Consider the following 26,217-nt stretch of genomic DNA (forward strand, 5'->3'; position numbering starts at 1 on the left):
GGGGGACATGTCTGGCCGTGCAGGATTTGACTCCCTGGCGGCACATTGTGTTACTAATAGTAGCCTTTGTTACTGTGGTCCCAGCTCTCTGTAGGTCATTCACTAGGTCCCCCCATGTGGTTCTGGGATTTTTGCTCACCGTTCTTGTTATCATTTTGACGCCACGGGGTGAGATCTTGCATGGAGCCCCAGATTGCGGGAGATTATCAGTGGTCTTGTATGTCTTCCATTTTCTTATACTTGCTCCAACAGTTGATTTCTTTACACCAAGCGAAGAGTGAAGAGTTACAGAAAACGTTTGGCCTCCATTATTGCCAAAAAACATAACAAAGTATTGAGATGACCTTTTGGTAATGACCAAATACTTATTTTCCACCATGATTTGCAAACAAATTCTTTAAAAATCAAACAATGTGATTTTCAGTTTTTTTCAGTTGTTTTTTTCCCCGTTCTGTCTCTCATGTTTGAGGTTTACTTAGTTGACAATTACAGGCCTCTCTAATCTTTTCGAGTAGGAGAACTTGCACAATTGGTGGTTGACTAAATACTTATTTGCCCCACTGTATGAATTTAATTCGTTCCAGGACCTAGTTTGTAAGTCGAAATAGTCGTATGTCAAGCGGGATTTTCCCATAAGAATACATTATACAGTGGTACCTCTACATACGAAGTGAATTCCTTCCAGGACCTTGTTTGTAAGTCGAAATGGTCATATGTCGAGCAGGAGTTTCCCATAAGAATACATTATAATTCTATTCATTCCTTCCACAGCTCAAAAACCTACACTAAATCCTTAATAAATACTGCTGGTACTATTGCAAATGGCAATTACACAGAGCAAAACAAATAAATTATGAATACAAACAGGAATAATAATAATAATAATAGTAATGATAATGATAATAATAATACCTGTAATAATGTAACGAATCTGGTTCTAATGTGGCGAACGTGTTTTGCGTGGTGTACCTGAACATGCGTGGCTGACGTGACAGAGTTGGGACTTTTTACTTTCACTTTCCATGTTCAGCTGCGGCGGACAATAGGCATGTTGTGTTGCACAAGTTCTGAAATAAATGATTAAAAACTTGACAAAGCTGGCAATTTTTTGCAATGTTACAATCATAATAGTCACCTTAACTTATAAGATTAGCGAACAGAGGTTGGCGGAGGGCCGCTGAGATCAGACATATTCCAACCGCACTCATAGTTTTCCATCATTTCCAGCTTAATTTCAAAGGTAAGCGTCACCTTTTTCCTTTTTTTTTCACCACCTGCACTAACCTTCTTGGGACCCATGTTGATTTTTCTCACAAGAAAGTCCACCGTGCTGCCGTCTTGCATGAAAACAATGAAACTGCGACGCTGTTGTAAATCGTCGTATTTCGAGCATGTCGAGACAAACGACGATTCAAATTTTACGGCTGATGACGAAAGAATCGTATGTCGAGGTACCACTGTACTCTGGTGCGCTCTACAGTGCAAAATTTGAATTTGTCGTTTTTTTGGTTGGAGGTCGGAGTGTAAGTTTTTAACCTGTTCGAACTCGTCAGTGATGGTCTTGGGCTCCTCGTGCCTCTGGAACCACATCATGTACTTGGTGTGAAACCTCCATGACTGCTTCTTCAGCGCTTTGGCGGACAGATACTGCGCCTTAGTGCCCTTTGGAAGTTCAAAAACTCACTTGAGTATTTGCGTCACTCATGTTAATCAGAGTATTGATACAAAAATCTGTGAAAATTCATGACTGAATGAAATCCTTATTGAAATTTTTTTGGACTGAGCAGACAACGCAAGCTCACCTCCAGGTAGTAGAAGATGAAAAACAGTGTTTCTGTGGACAGTCGCTGGTAGAACTCAATGGAGTCTGAGTGATGTGGAGGCATCTGATAATGGAAGGGCAACGTGGGGCACGGATTCCTCATCAGGTATTGCCTACAGACAGAGAAAAGCTAAGTTAGACTAAAAAGTCTAAAAATGCTGCAGATTCTTTCCCACCTCCGTCTCACCTGATCCTCTCCGAGTCAGACGGGTGCGGCATGTGCGTCCACGCCGACTCCTGCATGGCCTGCTGGTACAACTGGTCTTTGGGGAGGGGAGTGGGTCCCAACGGGCAGACGCCGAGCGACGGTGGGATGCTGACCTCGGACACGGATGGCTGTGGGGCGGCGGGCGTGCCAGGCGCTGCCGATGACGAGAAGATGTCTGCGGGATCCAGAAGGGTTTACGTGTAATATGTGCAGTGGTAGTTAGTCAAAAGTATTTTTGAAAACACAGTTTAGCGGTAATAGACTGGTCCAATTGGATTGAACGTCTATCGCCGTCAATGGCTGCTAATGAGTTAGTGACCTCGCTCTGTTAGGTGCAAGTTGGGGATCTCTCCGTCAAGGCCCGAACCCAGGGCCGCCCTCTCTGCCATGGCCTTCAGGGAGATTAGAGGCTCGGGAGCCTGACCACACAAAGACAAGAACAGAACAGAAGGTTAGAGCAGGGGTGCTGCAGGACAATACTTTGTGGATCCACTGAGAGAGAGAGAATCTTAAAAGAAAAACCCAGAAATCACTGCATTAGGGGTGTAATGGTACACAAAAATCTCAGTTCGGTACGTACCTAGGTTTTGAGGTCACGGTTCGGTTCATTTTCCGTACAGTAAGAAATCAAAATGCAAAATATAAATGTGCGAGTTTTTTATTACACACTTTTGTGCTTTCAACTATAGGAACAGTAGCCTATACAAAGCTAGAATTTTGCTCAAAAAGTAGCAGGTATTTAAAGATAATAATCCAACAACAATTTGCCTGTCAGACCCCGTGTATTGGTCAGCTTTCTTTCTGAAAGAAAGAAGAAAAAAGAAGTCCTGTGCTAAAGAGAAAAGCAATCCCAATGAGAAAGATTTTGTATGTACAGTATGTATTTTAAAAATGAAATGCCTCAATGATTTGTTTTTTCTTATTAACGGTTTTCAAAAGCTTTATTGTGGGATTTTCTCAAGTTAAAGCGCCACACAGAAAGATTTTGTATGTATGTATTTTACAAATGAAATGCCTCAATGAATTTTTTTTCTTATGAACGGTTTTCAAAAGCTTTATTGGTGGATTTTCTCAAGTTAAAGCGCCACACAGAAATTAATAAATTTAATTGTTTAAGCAGGATCTGTGTATTATTTTTATAATTTAATTACAGATGTTTTAGCTCATTTCATTTTATTTAAATGGACTATTATTTACTTTGTGTTTGTATTTTACAAATGTGATGTAGTATTCGTTTATATTGTATATTTTATGTTGTATAACTTTAGTTCCTATGAGAATATTAGTTCCTATTTGTTTTGTGGTGGTAGGAGGGTTTTGTATTGAACACGGGGCCGTGTTGGTTATTACTATAGCAGAGAAGACAGCAGTAAATCAACAAAGACAAGTCAACTGTGCCCCGATCTACCACTCAAGAGATCTGATGGACTCAAAAAGTGGGTTACGATTGCATATTAGTTTGAAAATCGACCAGATCCACCGTATTTTTACACGAGTGACTTCCGGTCTGCCCGGTCTGCTAGCTAGTAGTATTGACGCAGGAGGGCCGCGTCTCGCGTCAAATAATAAACTCTGCCGTTCTTTTCGCGTGCATCGCGTTGAGCCGCTTCTGGGACGCGTCTATCACGCGGCCGCACTGTGACTGGTGTGCATTTTGCTGACAACAACGTGGCCGCCGTGTTTCACTGCGTTCTCGCGGCGGCCACGTTGTTGTGCCGTTGACGTTTCTTACTGTCCGTCCTTGTTGGTCCTCATTATAGTAGAGAGGACAGAGTAAATATAATCTACACAAACTGTAACCCGATCGACTCACAGCCACGAAAAGTAAGGGTTACATTACGTCAGAAACTCGTTCGGTACGCCTCCATTCCGAACCGAGCACCAAGTACCGAAACGGTTCAATACGAATACATGTACCGTTACACCCTTGCTATGCATGATTTTGAACTATTTATTTGTGTGATACAGCTGCAAATAATAATTTGAACACCTGTCTATCAGCTAGAATTCTGACCCTGAAAGACCTGTTCGTCCGCTTATTAAATGCCCACCTCCACTCCATGTATTATCCTGAATCAGATGCACATGTTTGGGGTCGTTTGCAGCATAAAGACACCTGTCCACCCCATACAATCACTAAGACTTATAACATGGTCAAGACCAAAGAGCTGTCCAAAGACACCAGAGACAAAATTGTTCACCTCCACAAGGCTGGAAAGGGCTATGGAGCCATTTAAGGCCAGCGTGGTGAAAAAAGGTCCACTGTGGGAGCAATCATTAGAAAAAGGAAGAAGCTAAACATGACGGTCAATCTCAATCGGATTGGAGTCTCATGTAAGATCCATGTCAGGAGTTGGTCAATGACCTGAAAAGAGCTGGGACCACCATTTCTAAGGTTACTGTTGGTAATACACTAAGACAGGGTTCTCCAAACCAGTTCTCAAAGGCCGCCGAGGGTCCTGATTTTTGTTCCTACTGATCGAGCACAGACAGTTTAACCAATGAGGTTTCTGCTAAAACAAGTGGCAACTGGCTACAATCAACTGATTACACTTGTAAAATACCAGATTTGTGAAAAGGTGTCGTCTTGTTTTGTTGGAACAATACCCTGCACCCACTGCGGCCCTATGTGAAATAGTTTGGAGACCACTACACTAAGACGTCACGGTTTAAAATCATGCATGGCAAGGAAGGCTCCCCTTCTTAAAACAGCACATGTCAAGGCCCATCTTAAGTTTGCTTATCACTATTTGGATGATGCAGACGAGTCATGGGAGCAGGTTTTGTGGTCAGATGAGAGTGAAATAGAACATTTTGGTCATAACTCCACTAACCGTTTTTGGAGCAAAAAGAATGATAACTGCTATCGCGAAAACACCATCCCTACTGTGAAGCATGGGGGTGGTAGCATCATGCTTCGGGGGTGTATATCTGCGCATGGGACAGGACGAATGCACTGTGTTAAAGAGAGGATGCCTGGGGCCTTGTATTGTGAGATTTTGGGGAACAAACTCCTTCCTTCAGTCAGAGCATTGAAGATGGGTCTTGCCTGGGTCTTCCAACATGACAGTGACCCGGAGCACACAGCCAGGAAAACCAAGGACTGCCTTCGTAAGAAGCATAACAAGGTTCTTGCATGGCTGAGCCGGTCTCTAGATCTAAACCCAACAGAGAACCTTTGATCCCTCCTGCAGTGTGTGCAAACCTGGTGAAAAACTACAGGAAACGTTTGACCTCTGTAATTGCAAACAAAGGCTACAGTACAAATGATTAACTTTCATTTTCTCAGGAATTCAAATACTTATTTGCAAATAAATTTTTAAAAAAATCACATATTGTGATTTCTGGATTTTTCTTTTTAGATTATTTCCCTCACCGTGGACATGCACCTACGATAAAAATTTCAGACCCCTCCATGATTTCTAAGTGGGAGAACTTGCAAAATAGCAGGGTGTTCAAATACTTATTTTCTTCACTGTATGTGTTCACGTGGTCCTAGTCTTGGACACATTCGGTTCTCACTCGTCTTTCTTCGCTCACAGTACAAGCTACTCTACTCAACCTCATAACTGTTTTTGGAAGTGGGAAAGCCCTGCCTACCCAACAGCTACTGCACGGCAGTTTCATTTTCATTTTCCAAAACACGCCCGAGTGGGTCCACCCATGAATAGATGCAACCAGACATGTTTGGGTAAAAAAAAAAAATGTTGGTGCCACGTTTAGAGATCACATAGCTGAAAAGCATTGTTGTTTTCGTCATTAAAAGTCAGGTTATTAGCACTTGTTTCTACAAAATGGATAAGCGACAAAACTTTTGTCAGGGATTGTATGTACAGCAGCTGCTTTAAAGGGATTTCATTTGCTTATTTGTTGAAGCAATAAACGACAACTCAAAAAGTCTATTTCTAATTAATCAGTGCGTGAGCGTTGATCTCAGAGTGGCACGGCACCCTGTAGTAATCCGTCAGATGCCCACATTAAGATTTTGTGTAATCAATTAGCGGCTCACCTTGAGGCCTTCTGAGGCCTGCGTGTAGGAGTGCGGCCCGTTGAGTAGGCTCCCTCCACCGGGCGTGCTGTCGGAGAACGAGGGCGACGGCGAGCTGGGCGGCAGGGTGATGGAGCTGATTAAACTGGGGCCGTTGTCCAACCTGCAAGGGAGCATGAAGCAAATTTGAAATCTTATCCGTCGTAGTGCAACAAGCAGAACGGAAACATTGACATACGGCTGACTGGCGGAGGAACTGAGGGACGACGGCTGGCTGCTTTGAGACTGGCTCGGTGTGCTGAGAGCCGATTCTGTGGAACTTTCCGCCACTACTGCACTGTAACCTAAGAGAGATGAAAAACATCCCGGAAAATTTACGTTAATATCAGTGCAATCAGTATAATGATTATAAACGATCAATTCGGAGCGGTTTTATTGAATTAATAAAGTTCTATGTACGTTTTCATTTTAATTCTTTGATTTTGGATGTCTCTAGTCCAGTAGGCACCAGCAGTGCCTCTACTGTTTTGTATTACAACAATGTACATTTCTAACAATTGCTGCTGCACACAAGTCTGTCAATGTTAATTTCGAATGGAAATAGAGTGAGCAAAATAAGAGTTTGAACATCCTGCGATTTTGCAAGTTCTCCCACTTAGAAATGATGGGCGGGCTTGAAATTTTCATGGTAGTTGTTGTCCACTGTGAGAGACAATCTAAAGGAAAAAAACCCATTATTTGTATTATATTGCTGCAAATAAGCATTTGAACACCTGTGTATTAGCTAGAATTGTAAGCCTCAAAGAACTGTTAGTCACCTTTAAAAAGTCCAATGAATAAGTAGATTGGAGATGGACTTTTTGAGTCCGACTTTTTGACCTGTTTGAGGCGGTTAGCTGCATATAAACACCCGTCCACCCCATACAATCAGGAAGACTCCAATTACTAACATGGTCAAGACCAAAGACAGAATTGTAGACCCCTACAAAGCTGGAAAGGGTTACGGGGCAATTGCCAAGCATCTAGGTGACATAAGATCCACCGTTGGAGCAATTATTAGAAAAGGGAATAAGCTAAACATTACTGTCAATCTCCCTCAGAAAGGGGCTCCATGCAAGATCTACCTCGTAGGGTCCCAATGATGCCAAGATTGGTGAGGAATCAGCCAAAAACTACACAGTAGGTGGTGGTCAATGGCCTGAAAGGAGCTGTGACCATCTGGAGGGGCCTAGCATGTCTCCAGAACTGGACCCAAGAGAAAATCTTTGGAGGAAGCTCAAAATCTGTGTTTCTCAGTGACAGCACAGAAACCTGATTGTTCTAGAAAAGATCTGTGTGGAGCAGTGGTGCAAAATCCCTGCTGCAGTGTATGCAAAACTGGTGAAAAGTTACAGGAAACGTTTGACCACTGTAGGCTAAGGTACCAAATATTTACATCAATTTTCTCAGGTGTTCAAATGCTTATTCGCAGCAGTATATTACAAATAAATTGTTAAAAAATCATTAACTGTGATTTCTGGATTTTTTTGTTTTTAGATCCTCTTTCACAGTGGACAAGCACCAACCACGAAAATTTCAAGCCCGCCCATCATTTCTAAGTGGGAAAACTTGAAAAATCGCAGGGTGTTCAAATACTTATTTTCCTAACTGTATAAGGGTTAGGTTAAAATAACGAAATAACTACATAAATCTGGACAGTCTTGAATTGTCCGTGGCGTGGAGCCACATGAAGAAGATATGTGAAATGTGGCCTGAGAGGATGGCAACCTGGGTCACTGGAAACTAGTAACCAAAGTCAGGTGTTATTGCAGAGAATGGGAAACCGCTAAAGCTAAGCTACTGGGACCGTTGGTGAGCTGAGTACAGTATTATCCAAAACCATGAGTTAGAGGCTGTGGTTTTGACAACTACTGAATTGGCCCGAATATAAGACGGTGTTTTTTGCATTGAAATAAGACTGAAAAAGTGGGGGTCGTCTTATATTCGCGGTCTAGGCATTATACCCATTCACGACGCTAGAAGGCGCCAGATATCATTGAAGCGATGTTTTGTCATGACAGATCTCAGCTACTCTCAATTTTAACCAGTTTGCATTATTTTATTGCAATGTTTTTCCTTATTCAGTTTTGTTTCAAGACTACAGTTATAGTTCAACTTCACTTTGATGGTTAATGCAGTTATTGCAATTTTGTTGTTTTATCACAAAGCTTGGTTTATTTACATTTCAAAAACCCGAAGCCATTCATTTATGAATGTGATTGCACTTTAGTTTACATGTTTAAATGTTCATATATTAAGATTTGAATGAGGCAAAATAACATGCTTTTTCTCTCAAATATATTGTTATAATCATTTGTTTCAGATTTACTGTAACTATTTTCTGTATAAAAATGTTCAAAAAGTCTTTTTCAAACTTGAGTCTTAAAAGAGAGGGGGTCGTCTTATAACCAGAGCCATCTTATATTCGGGCCAATACGGTATTCAATTTGTTTGAATTGCTCTTTTGTTGCTGGAGTAATACTAGTGTCTGCGTTTGAGCTATTTTGCGTTAGCATTTTGCGTCATTTTCCCTAAAAACCTTGATTTATAGTTCGGTGCGTCATTTTTTTCTTCAACACATTTTTTGACTGGCAGAGGTAAATGGGCAAACCGGTCCTCAAGGGCCGTAATGGTCCATCTCTTTGTTCTAACTGATCCACCGGAGACAGTTTAACCAATGAGGTTTCTGCTGAAACAAGAAGCACCTGACTGCGATCAACTGACTGCGCTTGCGATTGGTGAAAACGTTTCCTCTTGATGGGTTGGAACTGAAACCCGCACCCACTGCGGTCCTTTATGGAATATTTTGCCCACCCCTGCTCCAGAGTGACCTATAATCTGTAAAATACGGTAAATAAAAGCTAAGAAGTTTCTAAGTTACACAACTGAACTAGGAGTTGTCCGTCTCTTAAGAAAAAATACTAAGCATTTGGAAAGTAGTAAACACAAGTCCACATACTTGTGCTTCCATTCTGCTTCAGTCCACTAGGCGGTCGCGCGGGCACGTTGCCGACCATTCCGACGCTCCCGCCGTTGCCCCCCATCATGCCGACCACTCCCGGAGAGGCGCCGACAGAACTGGGCGGCACCTGGGAGGCGGCTGGCGACGCGTTCTGCCCGGACACCAAGCCCAAAATTCCGCCGCTCAGCGAGCCGTGTCCGGATCCGAGAAGGCCGAGCGCCGTGGCCGCACCGTTGGTGGTGACGCCGCTGGAGGTGGTGATGATAGAAGTGCCGCTGTCCGCCGAAATGCTGGAAGCTGTGCTGCTGGTGCCGCTTAGACCCAACCCGCCTGCCGCCGCTTGCGCGTAAGGGGCTGGCGTGGACCCTGAAATGAGCCCCGCCATGGTATTCATAGGTGTGGAGTGGACCCCTAAACCTAACGCCGACATTTGATTGGCACTGCTGGTCCCCGTGATGCTGCCTTTGCCTAAACCCAATCCAAGTCCGAGTCCCAAACCGGGGGTGGACCCGGATGAAGATTGAGACAAAGAACCGGCGGCTGATGAAATAGGCGCACTTGGCGCGGGCTGCGACGGCGCAGCAGACGTCGGGAGCAGCGGGTTGCCGGGCGGACTCGGGGTGCTGTTTGAGGGCGCCGAAGCTTTGGACAAGGGAGGATGTTGCTGCTGTGATTGGTTCTGCGGCTGAGCTTGTTGTTGTTGCTGATGCGTCGGCAAATGCTGATGCTGTTGCACGGCGCTGCTGAAGCTTCCTATTAGGCCGCTGCTGGTGGGAACCACCGGGACGCCCCCGACCACGCTCGCCATGGAGACAAGGGACGACGATGAGGACGAGCCGGACGTGGAGGTGGAAGAGAAGGAGGACAGCAGGGAGGGTGTGCCGTTCTTGACCGGTGACTGGAAGCCAAAACGCGCCATGAAAAGAAGAAGAAAAAATCAATTAGGACACAGTTACGGGACATTTGCTGTATTGAGCTCATGCCTGCATGTACACGGATATTTTTAAAAAAGGGAGTGCATTGTTATGTTTCAGTGCAATTTTTCTTCAATGTTTTTGTTGCATTCATAATGGAGAGCAGTCTCAAACCTGCGACCCACGGGATAAAATGAATAAAAAGTAAATAGCTTGAAATTCGAATGCTGTGATAAACAAAATCATTGCCTTGCCTTGCCTTACTGTAAGACTACAGATTTTCCCGGGCAACTGATACCATTTTTAGTAATAATGATATATTGGAGGCCATGTTTTTCCATCGCAATCATTTACCCCAAATAAGAAAATCGTTCTTTAAATGAATTGGGGACCAATTGGTTCCCGTAAGATGACAAAGCCTGGTGGTCGAATAGGAAACAATTATTTTGATTAGGGATGTCCCGATCACATGTTTTTGCTCCAGAGTCAGACGCAACCTGATTTTGAGATTCTGCCGATACAAAATTGCAATCTGATACCGGATTTTTAAAAAATGAACTAAATTTCCAAACATGTTGCAGTACTTCCTCTTCCGCATTTTCCAGGAATGTTGCAGAGTATATAAAACATATACACTACCGTTCAAAAGTATGGGGTCACCCAGACAAGTCACACTTTTATTTTTAAAATGAGTTTCAAAATGAATAGAAAATATAGTCTAGACATTGACAAGGTTGGAAATCAGGATTTTTATTTTAAATAATCATTTTTTCCTTCAAAACTTTGCTCTTACCAAAGAATGCTCATTTTGCAACAATTACAGCTTTGCAGACCTAAGGTGTACTAGCTGTTAATTTGTTGAGAAGAAAGAAGATAAGAGAAACCTCACTCCACGCTTCCAGAAGCACCTCCCACAAGATGGATTGGTCAGCTTGATACGGTCAAGCTGCTCCCACAACAGTTCAAACTGTTTGACGTCTGTTGACTGTGCTGGCCACTTCATTACAGATAGAATACCAGCGGCCTGCTTCTTAGTTCTTGCATAATTTGGAGGTGTGCTTTCGGCTCCAAGCGTTGTCCACAGGTCCACAGGTTGTCCACACGTTGTCCGCATGGTGTTGTAAAATGGAGTGATAGCCTACTTTATTTAAAATCCTGTTGATCTTGTACCTATCTCCCACTTTACCAGCACCAAAGCAACCCCAGATCACATTACCTTCATTGTTGTTGACAGATGACATCAGGCACTCTTCCAGCACCTTTTCAGTTGTTTTGTGTGTCACAAATGTTCTTTTCTTTGACCCAAAAATACTCTCAGGCTAAACCAAACTACTATTTCAGTATCAAGTTAACATATAGCAGTAAACAAATATACAAAAATAACAGTAAATAAAAAACTCCAGTCCCCATTCTGTATCAGCAGCTTTAAACTACATTCAATTAATTTAATGTTGTGAATCAACCGTTAAAGTTGTTAAAATTATTATTCCATAATTTCCCTTTTGTCTACTTTCGACATGTGAAAGTTTTAAAACTATTTTAAAGATAGATTCAAGTCAATATTTTACCTATTTGGGAGTATTTTAGATAAAAAGTTAATTAGGTTCGCTACAACAGCCTTGCAGGAAAGTGTACTGCCTTAAGATGGCGGCCGTTCACTAACGCCCGCATCTAGCTTTTTGTAGATGTGCTGTTAACGCTATCAAATCTATAATGCATCTAGTCCTATATAAATGATATCTACCGTAACAATATGCGGATGTACTTTGTAGCAGCTTTTCGGCAGCAGTCAGGTATGTTGTTGTGTTTTTTATCTCGTGGCATGAGTTGAGCTAGAGCCGTGAGTTGAGCATTGGCATTACCCGAGGGGCCGGGTAATGAGAAGCTTGATGTTTAGCTACTCTCGCTCAGTTCTTCATTGTGCCGAAGACCGCGCAGCGCGCTGAGTGTGTTGTACTTTCGCTTTACTTGGCATATTTCAATAATCGGAATTTGGATGTTTGTGAATCGTTCTCGAATCTTCCGCGGCCGAATTGCGAATAATCTAAGAATCGCAAAATTTTGCACACCTCTAGTAGATATTGCATTAAAACCGGACGTTTCCAGCTGGAATAGTCATTTCCCACATTAATAATGTATCGAGTGTTTTTCTGATTAGTTAAATGTTATTTCCATTGAAAAAAAACTGCTTTTCTTTCAAAAAGGAGGACATTTCAAAGTGACCCCAAACTTTTGAACAGTAGTGTACATTTCTGTATCTTTTGGCAATGCCATTGTATTTCCGGATGATTTTGTTACTTTTTACCTCTTAAAAAGTAAAAAAATAAAATTATATATATATAAATTAAGCCTGAACGATATTGGAAAAAACATTAACATTGCGATATTTATTGCGAGGGCTCCACACTTACTTTTGCATTTACTTTTTCTCAAGGTGCACCAGCACAAACTGTAGGCACACCCACATTTTTCATTGCATCACCTTTAACGCCATACTTTTAATCACTCTCCATAACATTCATATAATTCATAGGAGTAAGCCCAGTCTAATTCACTCACGCTTTGACGGTCACGCTGACGAGAACAGCCTCTAGCCAACGAAGATTGTTTTTGATCGTAGAGCTACAGAGCCTTCACTCGCCATATCAGCTACAAACCTGACAATCATCGTTAACTTTAAGTAGCAAACTCCAGCTGCCTGCTGACCAAGAAAAGCAGCAGGAAGGAGAGTGAGAGGCTGTACAAGCATGAAGTAGGAAAACACAAATATATTTTTTAATCTAAAAACTCGATCCTTTTCACCCGATTCCGATCCTCTGAAAAACGGCGCTATCGGTCCAATTTCCGATCACGGGATCAGATGGCGACATCCCTAATTTGGATCATATTTTTTTCCTATCTTGTGGGAATTTCTTTATCAATCGTTTAAAAAACAAACTCTTTCGTCTATCACTCCTACCAAGTTTGACGAAATGCTGACTCCGAACAAAGGACAAACTGGTTTTCATGAATTATTATGATATACCGTAATTTCCCGAATATAACGCGCACTTTTTTTCCCCAAAATCAACTGGTAAACTCATGGTGCGCATTATAAACGGGTACATGGATGGAGACAGAAATATATATGTATTACATATATATATAAACCGATTTTTTTTCATTGACACGGCCACGTTGTGTTGAAGAAACGTATGCGGCAACCCGTTGCCGACCATTACGGTACGTGACGTCACCGTTTTGTTTCGGTAATACTTCACTCTAATCGGCCGAATGATTTCGTCTGTGTTAAATTCCGCTTTTTTCACTCTTCATAAAGCACAGAATTTAGTTTCTTGAACTCATTTGAGTCGACGTTTATTGCAGCTCCGCAATTCGGACCATAACAAATGTAAGGACACACACTTCCTGTGTCCGTCAACTATATCGGTCCCTCGGGAAACTCAAACCCAAATAACAATAGTTCCTTTTGTTACTCTCGTGCTGACAGCTATGAGCTCTCACGGATTTCCGACTTACGTTCTCACTTTCATTTTACCGTATCAATCCATGGAAGAAACATTTATTCATCATGAGGAAACGAGCAAGTTATACAGCAGTCTTTATAAGAAAAGTCACCTGTTTTGTTTTCTCCTAGATTCTGGTAAGTTGGAGAAGTTGTCAAATCATATTAATACCGTAAATATTGTCAGTTCACGTTAATGTTTTGAACTACCAATGTGCTATGCTTGAGCTGTGTTTCACCAGTCAGTAAAATGACATCTCTGTATCTGTACACAAGCTCTGTTTTCTTGTATTCTTCTATTTATTGGTGCTAAAATTAGGGTGCGCGTTATAAACGGGTACAATAATTTTCCCTAGATTTTACAAGTAAATTTGGGGTGCGCATTATACACGGGTGCGCCTTATATTCGGGAAATTACGGTATGCAGTTTTTCAAAACGGATATTTCACAACAAAGTAGTAATAAGAATACCTGAATTCCCCCCAAAAATCATTTTTACGCTTTCAATAGCTTTTTCAGATGTTTCAATAGCAAAATATAAGGAAATAGTGCAATGCACATTTTTCCGTATTCATACACCGCGGTAAACCCAGTCATATGATTGATTTTCCCACACACACAACAGATTTTTGGCCTTCATCTTCCTCCAGTAAAATCTTACAGGAATCAGACTTCCCGAGAGATTGTTTTAAAGAAACAAGCTCTAATGGAAACACGCTTAAGTTACCATCATAACTTGCCAAAATTTTCTGTAAAATCGCTTTTATTTTGCAAAGAAAAAAAAAACGTATTGGAAAGGCAGCTAATAATAGTCTTACACAAAATCATTTTTTAAACTGACTTGGAAAGGCAGCTAATAATAGTCTTACATAAAATCGTGTTTTAAACTGACCGTCTTACAAAAACAATGTGAAAGAATCCATTTTATCCATCTGTGTCGTAACACCTTGATGTAAACTACCGTTCAAAAGTTTGGGGTCTAAGCCACCCCAAACTTTTGAACCGTAGTGTACATAATGAAAAATCCCATATGATACACTACGGTTCATAAGTTTGGGGTCACTTAGACCCCAAACTTTTGAACGGTAGTGTACTTATGAATTTGTCTCATGTCAAAAACAAAACTGTAATTGATTAATACCACCGTTAAAATCACCGATTTCCAATCACATGATTGGATCGGGGCCCTCCCTAACTTATTTATAAACATGTTAAATTATTATGAAAGCTCGACTTATTAGCTTTTACGTACATTTCCACACGCCGCTGTGTGTGTTTTGTCTTTTTCAAAAACATCCGTGTACGTGCGGACATGTTTCAAGTGCACACAGAGGAAAATGTAGTGTGAACTAAAGAGGCCCAACATAAGCAGAAGATGAGACAACCAAACCAGAAGTCCCCAGCCGTGGTCCCACAGAGACAAAAGTGCTGTTTTTTTACCGACAGGAAGGGACTCTTCAGGACCAAGGCTGAAGAGCGTGCCACTAAACTGTTCATCTAGCCACACAGCACAGATGAGAGCCTCTCACCTGACTAACTTCACTGTCTGTTGACCGTCCCCTTTTCTTATCGTCCTCTGAGTTCTCCTATAGGAGGAGATACCTTCATGTGATAATCCACTTTTCGGAAAGGTTGAGTCAGCACACGAGCCGGTGGATTAGAAGGAACACAATGGGGGGGCTCGCTAGAGGGTTAGGTTAAAGGTCAAGCTGATGGAGAGCAATGACAAAACTCACAGCAGCGCAAGTGGCCGGCGACGGAGGGATGGGTGACGACGAGGTGGTGGAAGTGGGAGTGCTGCTCGAGTGGAGGTACATCTCGTCTTCCATGTTGCCTTGACCCGACGGAGACGTGGCCACTAATGCTGCAGCTTGGAGAAAACGGACATCATCGTAAGAACCAAAAGGTTAGAATATTCTTGGATTTTTACCTCCGTCAGTAGGTGAAACCTACGGAAGGCGGAGGGGTTATGTATTCGGTTCCCTGTGTCTACCTGTGTTCAAGACGCGTTAAGGGGCGGTAATTAATTTTTTTAATTAATCACGTTAAAACATTTTACGCATTTAACGCATGCGCGGAATGACCCGCTCATGCATTGCCTCAAACAGATTACAATGACGCCGTTTTTTGCACATTGAGAGCCAAGAGGCAGAGAAACGCGAGTGGACACAGGCGTTCATTGGACCGCGCCATTTATTGGCATAAGTTTCGGCAACTCCTTCACAACAAACATAAGTATCATTTCGTGAAAGCACAACAAAAATAATATTCCTATTCTCAAAAAGAATAATGTTCACAAAAAGAAATAGCTATGCAAAATACACATAAAACTTACTCAGACTTTGGTCAAACTCTATTCAAACATTTCGTTTAGCTCAACAAATACACTGGATGGCAATATTTAGTCACAATATACAAACTATTAGAGGTCTCGTACGTTGTGAAGCCAGCATTCAAATGACAGTGAAGTACCAGTAAACAGGGAACTATGGCGTTAGTCGAGGGACAAAACACACTCATTGGCTTGATTTCTAAGTAATTTAAAACTCGCTATCGACACCTTGTGGTGCATTTCAATCACTACCTTACGTAGTTAAAGACACTGTGGAAGAACGGCCGGGAGCCCATGTGACGTCACCGCTCGGCGACGTCAACAAAGGCAAGCTACTAGTTTATTTTTTGATTGAAAATTTTACAAATTTTATTAAAACGAAAAATTAAGAGGGGTTTTAATATAAAATTACTATAACTTGTACTAACATTTGTCTTTTAGGAACTACAAGTCTTTCAATCCGTGGATCCCTTTAACAGAAAGAATGTTAATAATGTTAATGCCATCTTGTGGATTTATTTTTATAATAAACAAATACAGTACTTACGTAGAGTATGTTGAATGTTTATATCCGTCTTGTTTCTTAACTTTCCATTCCAACAATAATTTACAGAAAAATATGGCATATTTTATAGATTGTGATTAATTACGATTAATTCATTTTTAAGCTGTGATTAACTCGATTAAAAATTTTAATCATTTGACAGTCCTAGTTGTTATCCATCTTGCAGGATGTGTTCGTAAAATGAAATAAAAGAGGTTATAAAGTCAAAGGTCACCGGGTTCAGAAAATAAATTTAGCCATAACTTCATAACAGTGTTGTTTTTGGCAGCTCTTTTAATTTTTGTCTTAGTCTTTGGGACCAAAATATTTATTACTCCTAGTGATATTTCATTTTCGTCATTTCAAAATGTGTTCATCTTTGTCTAGTGTTAGGCAACGAAAACTCAACAAATTCTGTCTGGTTTCAGTCGACAATTACTCAAAATGTTTTTGTCTGTGAAATTCAAACGTTTTTGTCCAATGATAAAGGTTTACAACAATTTCAAATGAACAGTAACAGACGATAATAGTAATAATAGTAGTGTCTACAAGGACATCGCCATCTTTGTGATAAAAATACACACTCAGTCGGAAAACAGTACATTATGTTCAATACATTAAACCCAGTAAGACGACGTTCGCCACGCTAAATGCTAATGCTAACGCTTCAAGTTACATTTAGAGTGTGATGATTGTTTTAGTCTCCCAAGAAACGTTTTTAGCTAGTCACGTCATTGCCATGAAAAAAATTGTTCGTCGACGAAATATTTTCGTTGTCCTCGTTGACGAAAACAACAATGCTTCTTAACAGATTAGCCTAATAACTCATATTTGCAAGATAAACGATATGATGAGAAGATAGACTAATGACATCCCACTCAACCAAATATGCTTGAAGCTTTAAATTCGTCTACTTGGGGGGATGTTCCTGTAGTTTTATTTAGTTGAATCCTTCACCTGGCAAATAACTGCAAGAATGAAAGACAAACTAATACTAAAATTAATGAATCCATTTTTTCATATTTGAGTTATCTTGGCTACAAACATTTATTCACTTCCGCTTTGTGACTTTTCCCCTCAAGGTTTAATCACTTCTACTCTTTTATTTCACTAACATATCATGAAAATTTGATAATCCCCGATAATCCCTAGACAAAAAAGCAAAGAGACAAACAGATATAAAACCAAATACATAGTAACCTGTAGGTTTTAACTGCAAGCAGAGGTAAAAAGTAATAAACAGGGTTCCTGCAGAATTCATCGAGCGAGATTCAAGACTTTTAAGATCACTTTGAACAGATTTCATGCCAATTCGAAGGAAATGTTTCACGGCCAACTTGGCAAAGCAATCAGTAACTCCTAGAATGTCAGAAATGTTTTCAGAAACAATTCCACGCAATGTAACACAATTGAAAAATGAACAAAATTACGACCTACCAGAGAAACTTCAATGCTTCTTTAAGACACTACAGTGGTACTTCTACTTACGAACGTCACTATAAACAAACTTTCAGGTTTCGATACGCCAAAAACACAGGATAGGCTGCTACTCGCAGCTCCTAGAGTTTACTGAACATTACATACTAATAGCTGCTCTGCTATTGGCTTTTGCCTAGCATCTTCCTGACATCCAAACAGTTAGAGGGACCTCTACTGTATGTGTGTATCCCAGCGTCCTCTTCATTCGCCCCTCAGGCCACGAGGTGTTCCGACAGCTTTACATGACTGTATTAACTTTTATTCTTTACTCAAGTCTTTTTTTACATTATGCAGAACTCTGGTTTAATGTTCATTGTGCAATAATCTAATTGTAACATTTATTTGTCACATGTTTTGATGCATTTTTAAGCTTTATAAAAGATTTATGTCTGAATTTTTGGGGGGCTTGAAATGGATTCAGTTATTTACTGTACATGGAAAACGCATCTCTACTTACAGATTTTTTCTTACTAAACTACATCCAGAACCAATTAATTTCATAAGTAGAGGAACCACTGTATTCTAGACATGTAAATTTAAAGCAACACTATGTAACTTCAGTTTTTTGTCAATTTTAGCCACGCCGTTGGACAAAAGCAGTTGTGTTTTGCTTTAAGGAAGACTGCCTTTCCCATGCGGACCAGCGCACATCTGCACAGTGTCGTGAAATAATGATCTCCCGGTCGCCTGCAGATGGATTAAACGACATTTCTGTGTCTAACGGCTGTGTAATGGATGAATAGTAACAAGGTAATGTATCCAAGTGTGGATAAACAATAGCATTTGACTGTTATCGTCTGACTTAGTGTGGCTAAACCCCCCCCCCCCCCCCCCCCACGTTCGGTTGGGGGGAGGCGTCACGTCAGTGAGTCAAAGCTGGGTGGGCCAATGTTTATTCTTGAGTATCCTTTAATCCCTGGTAGCTTCCCTTTTTTTCCCTCCTTGGACAAAACTTTTTGTTCATTTTGTTGCTATGCCATCTTTGCAAAATTCGCGCGAAAGCGTTCGCATCAGCTTCCGTCTTTATAATGAATTGGGAAAGGGGGAAGTGAGGTATGCCGTAAAGCAGTCAGCACTTTTGTTTTTTTGTGTGGCAGGTTTCCCGCCACCCTCCTCAAAGTTAATTAGTGCCGGTAAAAGCGATACAGACTCCCTCAAGATATAAAAGAGGTGCCATTCAACTAGTTGTTAGTCGAGATATCATTACAAAAGTAATGAAAATATTTTATAAAGGTTGAAAAGTTACGTAGTGCTTATTTAAGACTTGAGATTGTTTAAAACCCGTGGGAAAAATAGATTTCATTTTTTTAAAACCTAATTTTGCATACAGTAATTTGTCAAGTGCAGGATTCACCTGTATAAAATATAAAAATACAATAAAAGTCAATAAAATAGAACAATTTTTAAAACATGGATTTAGTCATTTGGAATTCCAACGGGGATAAAATATAAGGACAAAGAAATTAGTGTATTTAATTTCAATACATTTTAGTTATGTAATTGCACAGTACTGTTTCAGGTAGTTATCTTTTTTTCCCCTCAGATTTCATTTATTTCTTCTAACTAAAATGTTTTTCCCATTCCTAGTTTTCATCATTTATAGAGGTGCACGATAAGTTTCGGTCCAATAATTATCGGTCCGATAATAGGAATTATGACGTCATCCCAATAAATCTAATAACATTATACATTATCTGGCCTATTAATTTTAATTTTGGCACGGTGTCGGCGGTTAGGGATGTGTGCGTTTGTTTCCACTCCTGTTTTGCCAGTATGCAAAATTTTGTTACTGTTCTAGAGGCCTTATTTTTCCATCACTGAGTGATTAATCTTACTATGGCAATTAGCAAATGTTTGCATTTTACAGTGTTACGTTTACAAGTTCTTGAGAGGCCTCTTGGTTATTGATAGGCTCGCGGTCCTATAAATACCAGGTTAAGTTGTTTCATGGACCAAGAAGACAAAAGTCTCCTCTCCTGTTGCACCAAACGTTTTATCTGCTGATGAAGCACAAAACCTGTTCGGTTTATGTTTTAGTTCTGTGCTTATTGTTCAGGGGAACACATCGTCATTGATATGACTGATTGATTGTGATTGACTCAAATTATATTTATTTTGAAAAAATTAATATGGGCACTTTATTTGAAGTCAAAACTGTTCTTGTCTTTGTTTTGTTCATTATAATAATGTTCATGTCATCATGAAAATTCTGGTTAGGTCAAAGGCAAATCTATGCTGAATTCACCACTAGTATTTTTGACCTACAGGTGTTCAAAAACTCATGTGAATATTCATTTAAAAATTATATATATATATTAGTGCTGCAACGATTAATCGATTAACCCGAGTATTCGATTAGAAAAAAAAGATTTGAATTAAATTTTGCTGCTTCGAGTATTCGTTTAATTAAAGTGTGTTGTAATGGTTTATTTTGAAAGTGTTTGCATTTAGTTTTATTGATTTGGGTGGATACACTGCCCTCTTGTCTGCCTCATTTCACATGGCTGAATCCAGCTGCTCCATGTTAAGACCAACATAAGCCAAGTTTTTGTTTGAGCTGATGTTTTTTCTAATACATTCGTAATTTAGATTATTGGTATATTTAGCCGTTTCTTTTTTTTTTTTTGACTGAATATGTGTCTGAACCATTTGTTAAGAGCTTTGTAAAGAAAAAATTGTAGAGAAAAAAAAAAAAAAGCATTAGCGTTTTATAGCATTTAAGCTAGCGGACTTTTGCTATGTACTAACTAACTAGTTCATCGATTAATCGACTACTAAAATAATCCATAGCTGCAGCCCTAGTTTCAACAATTTACATCGAAAATAAAGACATTGGTTGACTGAAAATGGTTCAATGTTAGATGAAATGTCTTGTTTTCTCATGTATATCTATAATTGCTCTCTACCTAAAAATGTTTTATCCGATTACCCGATTAATCGATAGAATTTTCAGTCGAATACTCAATTACTAAAATATTCGATAGCTGCAGCCCTAATATATATTATCGGGTATCGGTATCAGCCTTAAGTAGCAGGGAGTTATCAATATCGGTTGCAAAAAATGGGTATCGTGCACCCCTAAACATTTAGTTTATTTTTGTTAACTTTGCAAAGTAATTGAAACTCTGATATCCCATACAAAAAAAAAAAAAAAATGTACTCACGGATATCTTCCAAGTCTAAGTCGTCATAGAGAAACTCGTTTTCCTCAAAATCGGGGTCTTGCGAAGAATCAATGTAGTAGTCCACGTCATCTTTGATCTTCTGAATGGCGTCCACTGGCACCGAGTCGTTATCCAACATTCGTAAGATGGTCTCCAACATGCGAATGTGATACCGGTGCCTCTCGATCAAGCGCTTGAGCTCCTCGATTCGATCTTGTTTCTACATAAAGGGGAGATTTGAATTGGAAATAACAAGCGTAGTGGCTTTATTGGTTTGTAGTGTACAAATGAAACTTAATTTACCTCTTTATCGCCTTTTTTCTTTCTCGTTTGGACTGAAAGAGACTCCACTTCGCTTTCGAACTGATCGACCTGCATATTTAGCGTGTCTATCGTATTCTAGCAAGGGAAAAAAAATATTGTTAAACCCTTGCTGTGGTGAGAAAAAAACAACTTGAGTGCAAAATGTGCGTTACTGTTAGCCACTGTCCCGTTTCCTCCTTTTCCCTCTGAGCTGGATCTACTTTCTGTGCGAGGCCCAAACCTTCTTTGGAGTAGGCTTTCGTTTTTGTTTCCCGCTCCACCACTTTGAACCGCTCCATTTGCTGAAGACGACGACAATGAAATGAGTGCTTCATTATCAAGCATTAGCTTGGAGAATATGCATGACAAAACTGCAGCGTACCGTCTCTATGAGTTTGCGGTTCTCGACTAGCTGCCGTTTGTCTTTGATCTCGTTGGACGCCACCCATGTTTTTATCTGATCTCTCAGTCGCTGCAAGGAGAAGAAATCGGGGAGAAAAAAAAATTAGGACAGTCACTGACATTGACAGCGAGAGAACGTCCAATCCATTTTGACTGGACGTCCATCGTCGCCAATGTCATGGAAACTTCAGAATTCACTATTAGCATTCCCAGTTCAAATGTATTTGACATCGATCATTGTCAATGGCAGCTAATGATTTAAAAATTGCTGCAACAAAATGCTAGTTGCATTAGCGCATTTATGAGGTTCTGCAATTAGTGTTAGCATGAAGCTAGCAGATTTTTGGATAACAAAAATGGAAGATTTGGTTGACGATGCGATTTAAACTTAACAGGGAGTGGCAATTAAGCAGTTTTTGCAATAATTTTCCTAATCTGCCAAATTGGCTACGTTTACATGCAGTCGGTAAGACGTTCACGAAATAATGTAAACAAGTTCAAAAACCTAAAAATGCTCATATTTTGGGGTTTTAAAAACCTGATGGCTACAATCTTTTAAAAACAAATTACTAGCCTTGAAAAACCGCAGTCATGACAGACCATTTGAAAGGTTTCAGTGCAGCTCCATTCTTAAGGATTCTTTTCTTTCTCATTTCAGTTTAATAAATGGTGAAAAACAATGTGAAAAATCATTTAGGTTTGCAACCATCATGTAGCTCTCGCAACTCAGAATTTTGTTTGTCAAAGCACAAAAAAGTCCAGCTCTTAACTCTGGAAAAATTGCAAATCACCTTTATTATATATATTCAGTATCTTGCAAAGACCAACATCATGTTTGTAACATTTAGTAATAGCATTCGTTCATATACAGGTCCTTCTCAAAAAATTGGTATACTGTGATAAAGTTCATTGTTTTCTGTAATGTACTGATAAACATTAGACTTACATATATTTTAGATTCGTTACACACAACTGAAGTAGGTCAAGCCTTTTATTGTTTTAATATTGATGATTTTGGCAAAAAAAAAAAAAGTCGAGAAAAACCAAAAATCCCTATCTCAAAAAAACAGCATATCATGAAAAGGTACTCTAAAGAAGCTACTAATCTAATCATCTGAATCAACGAACTAACTCAAAACACCTGTAAAAGATTTCTGAGGCTTTTAAAAACTCCCAGCCAGGTTCATTACTCAAAACCGCAATCATTGGCAACACTGCCGACCTAACTGCTGTCCAGAAGGCCATCATTGACATCCTCAAGCAAGAAGCTAAGACACAGAAAGAAATTTCTGAGCGAATAGGCTGTTCCCAGAGTGCTGTATCAAGGCACCTCAGTGGGAAGTCTGTGGGAAGGAAAAGTGTGGCAGGAAACGCTGCACAACCAGAAGAGGTGACCGCACCCTGAGAAAGATTGTGGAGAAGGGCAGATTCCAGACCTTGGGGGACCTGCAGATACAGTGGACTGAGTCTGGAGTAGAAACATCCTGAGCCACCGTGCACAGGCGTGTGCTGGAAATGGGGTACAGGTGCCCCATTCCCCAGGTCAAGCCACTTTTGAACCTGAAACAGCGGCAGAGACGCCTGACCTGGGCTACAGAGAAGCAGCACTGGGCTGTTGCTCAGTGGTCCAAAGTACTTTTTTCAGATGAAAGCAAATTTTGCACGTCATTAGGAAATCAAGGTGCCAGAGTTTGGAGGAAGACTGGGGAGAAGGAAATGCCAAAATGCCTGAAGTCCAGTGTCAAGTACCCACAGTCAGTGATGGTCTGGGGTGCAATGTCAGCTGCTAGTGTTGATCTTCTGTGTTTTATCAAGGGCAGGGTCAATGCAGCTACCTATCAGGAGATTTTGGAGCACTTCATGCTTCCATCTGCTGAAAAGCTTTATGGAGATGAAGTTTTCATTTTTCAGCACAACCTGGCACCTGCTCACAGTGCCAAAACCACTGGTAAATGGTTTACTAACCATGGCATTACTGTGCTCAATTGGCCTGCCAACACTCCTGACCTGAACCCCATAGAGAATCTGTGGGATATTGTGAAGAGGAAGTTGAGAGACACAAGACCCAACACTGTGGATGAGCTTAAGGCCGCTATTGAAGCATCCTGGGCCTCCATAACACCTCAGCAGTGCCACAGGCTGATTGCCTCCATGCCACGCCGCATTAAAGCAGTCATTTCTGCAAAAGGATTCCCGACCAAGTATTGAGTGCATAGGTGATATACAGTAATAAATTGAAGGTTGACTTTTTATGTATTAAAAAACACTTTTTTTGTATCGGTCAGATGAAATATGCTAATTTTCTTTTTGGTTTTTCTTGACTTTTTTTTACCAAAATCATCTATATTAAAACAATAAAAAGCTTGAACTACTTTAGTTGTGTGTAATGAATCTAAAATATATGAAAGTCTAATGTTTATAATTACATGACAGAAAATAATGAACTTTATGACAATATGCAATTTTTTTTAGAAGGACCTGTATTTTGTTCACAGAAAATAGTGCTGGGCGATATGTTAAAATATTTCATGTATATAAGGGCCAATTTATATCATGATAACGATACAGTATATTGACATGCCTTCCCAAGGTATTTTGTAAATTAAAAAGAATTTTTTTTGTTTTTTTTAAAGTTTACTATTTTAGTGGACAATTCTTTGACAATGTAGTGGTATTGGCTATGTGTATTAATCACCTGATAACTGGTTAATGTTATTTATGGAGTGTTTTATTTATGCACCATATGTTTGTGTCGTGTGGTTATTTATGAAAGCCCTCATACTAGGGTCTTTCTGCACCAATAATTTTAGAAATATCAGCACTTTAGAGTAAAACACAGTTTACAGTGATGGTTAGAGCTGAAACAATTACTCGATAAATTCGAGTAACTCTATTTTAAAAATTGATCGAGGAATTTCCCCCGCCTAGAGGAATCGTTTAATTTTGCCAGCTCTAAGCGTGACATCTTGCCCAGACTACTTTTAAAGCGGCACAACATGCTGATGTCACGTGCATGCAGGGAGAGGCGGCGGATATATTTGATTTCAACCACACATGAATGTAGAGGTAACGATGGCGAAGCCGACGAAAGTGAAGAGAAAGGCACCAAAAAAAACTGCTTGACAATACTTCTCCGACCTCCGTTTGCCAGTCTTTATGAGAAAAGGTGACAAGCATCGTCAAAAAGATCGCCAGCTTCGTCAGGTTTTTAATCATTTATTTCAGAACTTGTGCAACACAACACGCCAACTGCCCGCAACAACAGGACGTTAAAAGTGAAAGTGATATATCAACTGCACTCTCTCACTCTGCTGCGGTGCGTTCAGGTACACTAGACAAAATACGACTGCCACATTAGAACCCGATTTGTTACATTATTACATGTATTTTTATTATATTACTATCATTAAATAATTATTCCGATTTTTATTCACAATTTATTTGTTTTGCTCCTTGTAGTTGCTATTTGCAATAGTAACAGCAGTATTTATTAAGGATTTAGTGTAGTTTTCCGGGCTGTGAAACGAATTAATGGGATTATAATGTATTCTTATTGAAAATCCTACTCTGCATACGACCATTTCAACTTACAAACAAGGTGCTGGAACAAATTAACTTCCTATGTAGCGGTAACACTGTATATTACAATATTAATACGAGAAGAATTTTCTCCAGATGACTTGAATAGCTCTGTTTGAGAAGACTTTAGTTGACTCATGTGCCGCAATAAGATTTTGACGGTATGATAACCTCAAGCAAAAATATAATGGTTTCACAGTATTGCAATTACAGCTCTAAAATGTATTACTTTAATATATATGGGTTTAAAAAAAAAAAAAAAAAATCAATTGAATAAGATTTTTATTTTTCAAAATATATTAGCAAATTGGAACATAAGTATAATGTTAAAATAACATTAACAAAATAAATAAAAATAAACGAAATATTCTAAATAAAATTAAAATAAACGCAGTCCTTCGGTGAGCCTAAACCCACAGCCACAGCTCAACATTATTACCATCAGAACAAAAACAATTTAATTATTTTCCATAAAAAGCATGTGTGTATGACTCGATCATGTTTACATTATACACTCTTTGTCAACACAGGACAGTTGCATGAGAGAGAAAAAAACATGTTTTACCAACGCTAGACACATTAAACACACTGAAATTAACTCTCGTAGCTGGTGGGAAGCATTCATGACAGTGTTTACTAACCTTTAATTTGTATAAATGCGAAATCATATTGGAGGTATTGCCTCCTCAGCAGCCACCCTCCGCAAACATATCTTAAATTTCGGTTGTCCCTCCTCTAAGCCGCGGCCGTCTGTAACCTTTCTGTAGCCAAAGTATTCCCATACCAGCAATTTTGTTTTCTTCAATGGGGGGGGGAAACTTCAGGAGTTTCACCTTCTCCAACCATCGTGTAGCACAGCTCACTCACTGACAATGAGCAACAACCGGAGGGGGAGGGTTGAGCCTTACAGCTGCAAGCGAGGGATTTCTCCGTGCATTTTTGGGACATAAAAAATAGTTAATACCTCAGGGACGGT

At 39.9% G+C, this 26,217-nt stretch overlaps 1 protein-coding gene across 5 annotated transcripts in view; it reads right to left on the minus strand.

Moving 5' to 3' along the window:
* cnot3a (CCR4-NOT transcription complex, subunit 3a) overlaps positions 1-26,217 on the minus strand; it is a 35,574-nt gene that overhangs the window by 5,937 nt on the left and 3,420 nt on the right. Inside the window, exons 5-17 of one of the 5 annotated variants that reach the window (XM_057835109.1) lie at positions 21,643-21,732; positions 21,434-21,562; positions 21,261-21,356; positions 20,958-21,177; positions 15,175-15,308; positions 14,968-15,024; positions 9,017-9,917; positions 6,257-6,362; positions 6,040-6,181; positions 2,350-2,449; positions 2,010-2,205; positions 1,803-1,935; positions 1,537-1,662 (exon numbers count right to left, since the gene is read on the minus strand). In XM_057835109.1, the coding sequence (XP_057691092.1) occupies positions 1,537-1,662; positions 1,803-1,935; positions 2,010-2,205; positions 2,350-2,449; positions 6,040-6,181; positions 6,257-6,362; positions 9,017-9,917; positions 14,968-15,024; positions 15,175-15,308; positions 20,958-21,177; positions 21,261-21,356; positions 21,434-21,562; positions 21,643-21,732 (2,430 nt within the window). Of the gene's footprint in view, positions 1-1,536; positions 1,663-1,802; positions 1,936-2,009; positions 2,206-2,349; positions 2,450-6,039; positions 6,363-9,016; positions 9,918-14,967; positions 15,025-15,174; positions 15,309-20,957; positions 21,178-21,260; positions 21,357-21,433; positions 21,563-21,642; positions 21,733-26,217 lie in introns of all 5 variants that reach the window. The other 4 variants (XM_057835105.1, XM_057835104.1, XM_057835107.1 and 1 more) reach the window with 4 other exon arrangements.

The sequence above is a fragment of the Corythoichthys intestinalis genome, chromosome 4 (genome assembly GCF_030265065.1).
Source record: "Corythoichthys intestinalis isolate RoL2023-P3 chromosome 4, ASM3026506v1, whole genome shotgun sequence".
NCBI lineage: Eukaryota > Metazoa > Chordata > Actinopteri > Syngnathiformes > Syngnathidae > Corythoichthys > Corythoichthys intestinalis.